Raw genomic sequence first — 7660 nt, forward strand, 5'->3', positions numbered from 1 at the left:
ATACAGATTATTTAGGGTTTCTATTTAAAACAGACCAGATTACAAAATTATCAATCCTAGCAGATGATATTAAACGTCAAAAATCATGCAATCAGATCATTCGGATTTTAAACAAGTAAACCTCAATCAATGTATCAACCTATCAGATTATATAAGCAAAACAAGCTAGCAACCTATCGGATTCAGTCAATGTTTTAACAGGCTGGTCGGTTTAAACAATTTTAAATCAGATGAACAATTAACCAAGCAGGATGAGAAAACAAATCTATCAATCCTAACTGTAATTAAAGCATTAATAAAAACAAGCAGATCGGATCTATTCAAGACTTTAACAGATCAGAATTATTAAACTAGCAGGATGAGAATAATAAATCTAGCAACTGAACGGTCAAACAATTCTAGCAACATAGCATCAGATTCAATCATATTCCGACTATGTTTTTGTTTGGATTTCCTCTTTCATTTGGTTATCATCTACCTTCATCTATTATAAGGAAATCAATCTTTGCTTTTATGTTATAAACAAAGTCTTCCAAGGGGGTGAAGAATGGAGTTTTGCAAGATGTTTGGATGATTTACTTCAGTTTTAGATGAGCTGAAGCTTGCTAGTGATTGCAAGTGTTTCGACAAGAGCTGCATGTGAATCGTTTCAAGCTTTTGGTGAGTATACACATCCGGCGATAAGAAAGACAGCGGCGACATAGAGAGAAGCGTTCAATCAAATTATGTTAAAGTGATCCGGCTATGAAACTAGTACAAATCATGGATTTTCCGGTTGAGCGTCAAAATTAGCCAACTATTGCAGCAGCGCGTGTGGAGGCGCGTAATCTAAGCTGATGATGAAGCGTGTGATGATGCGTGTTGGAGCCTCTTTGCATGTTTGATGTGTGCCATGCTTACGTGCTTCTCGAATTTTAGGGTTAAGTCAATATAATGGACTTTACCTTTTGGATTTAATTTTATCTCGAGATTGCAAATAATGGGTAATAATCCATATTGTTGCTTCGCTTGTACTAAGCCTATTGGAACCAATATCAATATAAAATATGTTGACAAAAGAAATCTGTTTTATTCTGGCAAAATTTCAAAAAGAAAAACAGTATAAAACAATAAGACATGATTATAAAAGATAGGTCCCAATGCAACTAAATGAACAGAAACTTCTTGAAAATATTTATGTGTCTTCTTCATGCAATGGTGTTTCTAATTTCTCTATCAATCCCTTTGAAAACCAACGTTGTGGAGATGGATATGCTGTTATGAACCAGATTATTTATCTGTTTCCATAGATGAAAAACTGTAGCTGTCCCTGCCAATTTACAAAGATAGTTTAACTGTTTTGTAGTTGGTGCTCGGATTCAAGAAAGAAGTTTTGACCAGTTGGTGAAAAGCTGAGAAAGAAGTTTACATCTGAACATAACTTCACGCCTAAAGGGATCATAAAGGAGAAACTTGCATTCCCTAGTCTACAAGACTGGTTTTAGTTATCAATCTATCATAGTTAGCCACCCACATGGTGAAAGAATGTTTGGGCACCAATCCCTTGAACCAAATAATGTCATGCCACTGCTTCTCATTTTGTCTTGGCCTAAGATCATCCCACATTAAGTACGACCTATATTCACGCATCATAACATCTCCAACAATTTATTCATAAGAATTTATAGTCAGTAAAGGAAGAGGTAGAGATATGGTAGTGATAAAAGAGTGAAGCTGAACTTCTTCACGCGATCTAAGGTGAGGTTACAACCGTTTATCCTCAATCACACCATCATCAACAACAGAAATCCATGATAGCCTAAGCTGACGAGGTCCCGAGTCTCTTATTACATTGATAAACTGTCCAAGAGGTGTCCATTAATCAAATCGGAAGCTTGTGTTTAGTCCATTACCAATCAAAAAAATACAAAATAGGAGAGCAAGAGGACGAACTTTAGAATTCTCTTCCGTACCCAAGAGTATTGATAACCTTGCTGAATGTTAGAGACATTTGTTTTTCAAGTGATATTTGCGGTATCACTTATCCCAAAGAGAATTATTTTTTGACAGAAGGATCCAGATAAACCGTAGACAAAGGACATGATTCCAAACCGTGAAGCTCCTCAGTCCAAGACCACCCTCTTCTTTGGGGAGACAAACCAGATTCCAAGCCACTTTTGTAATACCATTTTTATCAATGTTACAAAACCATAAAAATCTTGAACAAAGACCTTCAATCTTTTTGATACATTCTTTGGGCTGAAAAAGGTCGAAACCCATTAGTTAACCAAATCAAATACTACCGTTTTAAATAGATGAAGCCTACCAGAGAATGATAGAGTTTTCAGAGATCATCTTTGCATTCTCTGACTGATTTTGGTACATATTCTGAGATTTTTAATTTTTTTGCTCATAAGCAGGAGTCCCAAAAAACGGATGGGTAGCGTACCAATTGGGAATCCATATCTAGAGATAGCAGTGGATTCGAGATGGTTCAAACATGTAGTGAAAATCTCAGTTTTATTAGCATTCATATGCATACCCGACCATGAGGCAAAATCATCTAGACATTCAGCAATGCCATGATGGTTGTTACTTGTCCCGTCGAAGGAAATCATAACATCATCAGCAAACATAAGATGGAAAATTCTAATTTGTTCTGTGCGAGGATGAAAACAAATGTCTCCGGACATGTACCTTGATGTCAACAAGCGAGTAAAACCCTACATTGCCAACACTGATAGGTAGGGTGAGAGAGGATCACTTTGGGAAATTCCTCAAGCACTCTTGAAAATTCCGGTAGATTCGCCATTTGTAGATGAAAAAATGCAGTGGATAAGGACTCAGATATAAGATTTATAAAGTTGTCCGAAACAAGAAAAGATTTGAAAGTATTAAATATGAAGTTTCAGCGAACTAAATCAAATGCCTTCCTAAGATCCACCTTTAGCATACAACAAGGAGTATTTATAACCATTAATAACGTTTGTGGCAAGGAGAAGATTCTCTGCTGCGAGGACCTGCCCAATATAGCTTTGAGAAATAGCTTTGAGATTATTTTGTATGTAGTATTGAGACAAGATATGGATTGAAAGTTCTTATTCAGTTAATTAATTTATTTAGTTAAATATATAATAAATGAGCATTTTTCACCATATCTTTACTATATATATGATCATGAGTTATATAGGAATAAAAGCCACATGATACTGCTATATGGTTATTTAGAAACGATCAATGATTCTCATGGTAGCATCGGAGAGTTGAGCACTGTGTTTGGGAAATCACTAGAGGCAGAATCGTCTTTATCGTACAAACAAATAGCTTTGAGATTATTTTGTATGTAGTATTGAGACAAGATATGGATTGAAAGATCTTATTCAGTTAATTAATTTATTTAGTTAAATATATAATAAATGAGCATTTTTCACCATATCTTTACTATATATATGATCATGAGTTATATAGGAATAAAAGCCACATGATACTGCTATATGGTTATTTAGAAACGATCAATGATTCTCATGGTAGCATCGGAGAGTTGAGCATAGATATTTATTTGGCTATAAAATGGGGTAAAGTCGAACTCGGCAGTTTGGAGATTGTATTTACACATCAGAGGAAAGCCAAGCACATGCTTTATAGATTGTCCAGCTTTGTCGTAGTCACCTGTCTTCAAACCCTTTTTGGCATCCGACAGTGCTTTTCTAATTGCCTCCGACAAGTCCTTTTTGCAACCCTCCAGAGCTATCTTGATTGCATCACCATCTTTTTCTTTCTCTAACAGCAATTTCGTAATGTTTCTGCACTCATATAATATTTAACAAAACAGAGAGGTTAGACAAAGGAAATAAAATGTTCAAAAAAGGACAAAGGAAATACATACACTATATGAAAAAATTTATTCGATGAATATATTATAAACATGTATGATCGTAACACGGTAACAGAGAAGTGAAAACTTGCTTGGTAAGCACATTGAGGTTAGAGTCGAGACACTTTATGACGATGCTGGCGATGCCAACAGGGTCTGCATGGACTGACTCTCGGTCGGATTCGAGGCATTGCATGCATATGGTCGGGACTCTTGCGTTGTGGCATTCCCTTATCATTAGGCCCTTGTCTGCGTAACTCGAGATTTGGCCAGAGAGCACCACAACTAATGTTACCAGAAGAAACTTGATCATCTTCATCATCATCATAGCTAAATTAGTAAGTAATCTTTTGATTATTATATTTCCTTGTGTTTGATTGTGTGAGTGAAATGTTTATTTAAATAAAAGCATCATTGGTGATATATCCAAAAAAGTATCTCATAAATAATTTTAATATTATTTAGATATGTATTAAATTTTTAATGATAAAAAATAAAACAATTACAATGTGCCAAGACATTAATGAGTATCTTCTCATATTGAAAGAGTCTCTTTAAGAAGAATTCCATGTTGAAAGAGTCTTTTAAGAAGAAAAGTTTTTTGTTTTTTGTTTTTTGTTTTCTCTTTTGAACAAACCAAACTTTCATTACTACTTAAAGAGCCCAACGTTTAGGGAACATACAAAGCTGATTTAGCAATAGAATCAGCTTTCGAATTCTCTAGTCTAGGAACATAATTAAAAGATATAGAGACAAAGGATCTACAAAGGACAGAGATGTCGTGAAGAATGCCTTGGATGTCGATATGCTTGTCCTTTGAAGACAGAGCAGAGATGAGCGATTTCGAGTCAGACCAGAAGGTGACCGAGGTGAGCCCTGAAGATACTGCATCCAGAAGAACAGCTTTAACCGCAAGAGCTTCTGCGATGAGAGCAGAGCCGACATGGCTGCGGTTTGTAGACATGGATCGTGTTGATCCAGAAGTTGGGTCCTTGAAGATCCACCCGAAACCTCCCATACAAGTCGCCGAAATCCATGCTGCATCAACAAAACATTGTGTCTCTTTGAGCAGAGGAGTGGAGAGGGACAACTTGCTTACAATAGGTTGAGTGATTGGTGCGGTGTTGTGGTGTTGTGCTGATTGCCAGGCTCTGGCTTCCTTGACCTCTAAGGTAACTATTTCCAGTTCCGACAGCCACGTATCCTCAAAGGCAAGTTTGTTTCTTGCAGACCACAGATACCACATAATCCACGAAAACATAGCAGCTTCATTTAATCCCGTAGGAGGCAGAGAAACCATTCGCAGGTTCTGTTGGAACAGCCCGTCAATTGAATTGATCGTCGCTGAATTTGGAATATGGAGGGCCGGAACCTGTTTCCAGACGTTTGTCGCAAACGATCAGTGAAGGAAGAGATGAAGTTCAGTCTCTGGTTGTCCACATCGTTTGCAGGAGAAGACTCCGGTCATCCAGTTTGAGCCCACTGGAATAGCTCTGTTTTTAATTTTCCAGAGGAGGTGCTTTAGTTTTGGAGATATTTTTATGTTCCACACACAAGCTTTCCAGTTGAAATTCTGTTCAAGTGGCTCCGAGTTGACTTTAATGATGGCATAACCTGACTTCGACGTATAGATTCCGTTCTTTGAATGAAGCCACACTAGCGCATCTTCCATTTTTCCTCTCTCTCTCTCTCTCTCTCTCTCTCTCTCTCCTTTTTTACAAATATTTTATTTTTATTTTAATGATTATATTATATAAAAATAAATAGAAGATTGTTTTAAATAATAATATATTTAATATTAATTAGTCATATGATTTTGAACATAAACATATGATCGATTCAATTATTTTTAGGTACATTTGTATGAATCTATTCTTCCAAATTGAACCACAATTGTTTCTTGATTCTAAATAGACTAAAATCAGATTAGTTTTGTTAGTCGCATATAGCTTAATTTGTCATTTTAAATTTGTATATTTATTTTGTAATTTTTTATAATTTGATATACACTATTTTAGATACCAAATAGGAAACAATAAACTAAAAATTCTCTGTTAGAAATACATACATGAACATAACTAACAATCTTTTGAAATCACATTCACATATATGAATATCAAGAAAAATATTCTAATTTTGTTAAAGAGATAATATCAAAAGATATTATCAAATGATATGATTATCCACTTGCTATTTAGGATAAATATTATTCTTTCTTATTTTGTTTTTTTCTTGGAAATCGGTATAAGGTATAAGTGACCGACTCTTTTGCACTATAAATAGTATGTGTCTCATGTATTTGAATGTACAACTACAACACATCTGAACAAAGAGAAAAGCTGTCACCTCTCTCTCCCACTTTTGTCCACTTTAGTCTCAAATCTCTCTCTCTCTCTCTCTCTCTCGTTCCTTTTACTTCTTATACCAAACCCAAAAGCCAATACTCTTTCTCTCTTGTCAACATCACCCTTACACAAATATATTGAATAATAAATATAAACTAAACCTCAGCTTTTATTATACAACACGTTATCAGTACGAAGCTCTCACCAACTGAGGTTTATCAATCCGAAAATTTTTAAACCAGTCGAGGTAATGTTTAAATTTATGTATTTCAATATATATAATTTATTTAAATTTTATTATTATTTCGGAGTGAGAGGCTGGACATTCTCCGTTTATTTTTCGGGATGATAGGCGATGGCTTCCCCGACTGATTGTTATGGTAGGCTATGCCTTCACGATCAGAGAAACACGTGGTAGGCTTTGCTTCCGTGAATAAAAATAAAAGGCCAAAAATGGTAGATTAAGTCTCATCGGACCTTGAAATAAGTAAAAGTCAAAATGGTAGACCATGTCTCCTCGGACTTTGAAAAATGATCAATATGGTAGTCTATGACTCCTCGGATCATGTGGTAGGCTGAGCCTCCCGATTTTATTTATGCTATTTAAATTTCTGCAATTTAAATTTATGCAATTTAAGTTTATGCTTTTATTTTATGCCTTTAATTTTTGCATATAAATTTTGAATTTAAATTCCCGTCTTTACTATATTGATAACATTATTCTATGAATACACTTATCATGTCGAATTTGACAAAGCTCGAAATTAATGCCCTGGATATTACGGGAAATAATTATATGACCTAGGCAGTGGGTGCAAAAATGCACCTGAGAGGAAACTGGCTTTTGGAAACCATCGATAGTTCGAAAACGGTGTTGGATGAGAAAAAGGCAAAAGCCATGATATTTTTACGACACCACATCCATGATGGTTTAAAGGATGAATAAATTACGAAAGAGGATCCTTGTGACCTCTGGAAATCTTTAAAAGAGAGGTTCGATCACCAGAAATATGTGATCTTACCGAAAGCTAAACACGAGTGGATCCATCTCCGGTTCCAGGATTACAAAAGTGTTAGTGAGTTTAATTCCGCGATGTTCGGAATTACTTCGAGGATGATATTATGTGGAGAGAAAATAAGTGATTATGATATGATCGAGAAAACTCTCTCCACGTTCCATCCTGAAAATGTAATCCTACAGAAACAGTACCGGGTTAATGGAAATACCCGTTACTCGGAGTTGATGCAAGTCCTCCTTGAAGCGGAGCAGAATAATCAACTCGTGACTTTAAACCATCAAGCTCGTCCCACTGGATCTGCTCCATTCCGTGAAGCGAATGTTGCATCATCCAGTTATGATAATAGAAGAGGACGAGGTCGTGGACGTGGTGAAAACCGTTATCATGGTCGTGGAAGAGGACGAGGAAGAAGATTCCGTCCCTATGATGAAAGAAATAATAAA

The 7660-nt window shown here is 35.8% G+C and overlaps 1 protein-coding gene across 1 annotated transcript; it reads right to left on the reverse strand.

The window, feature by feature from the left end:
• Positions 1–3462: 3462 nt before the first annotated feature.
• Positions 3463–4175, reverse strand: LOC106299754 (pectinesterase inhibitor). Its single transcript, XM_013735779.1, has 2 exons — positions 3942–4175; positions 3463–3757 (listed from the first exon to the last, which is right to left on the reverse strand). Exons 1-2 carry the CDS (start codon positions 4173–4175, stop codon positions 3482–3484), a joined length of 510 nt encoding a protein of 169 aa, XP_013591233.1. The 3' UTR covers positions 3463–3481.
• Positions 4176–7660: the final 3485 nt, after the last annotated feature.

This window comes from Brassica oleracea, chromosome C6 (genome assembly GCF_000695525.1).
Source record: "Brassica oleracea var. oleracea cultivar TO1000 chromosome C6, BOL, whole genome shotgun sequence".
NCBI lineage: Eukaryota > Viridiplantae > Streptophyta > Magnoliopsida > Brassicales > Brassicaceae > Brassica > Brassica oleracea.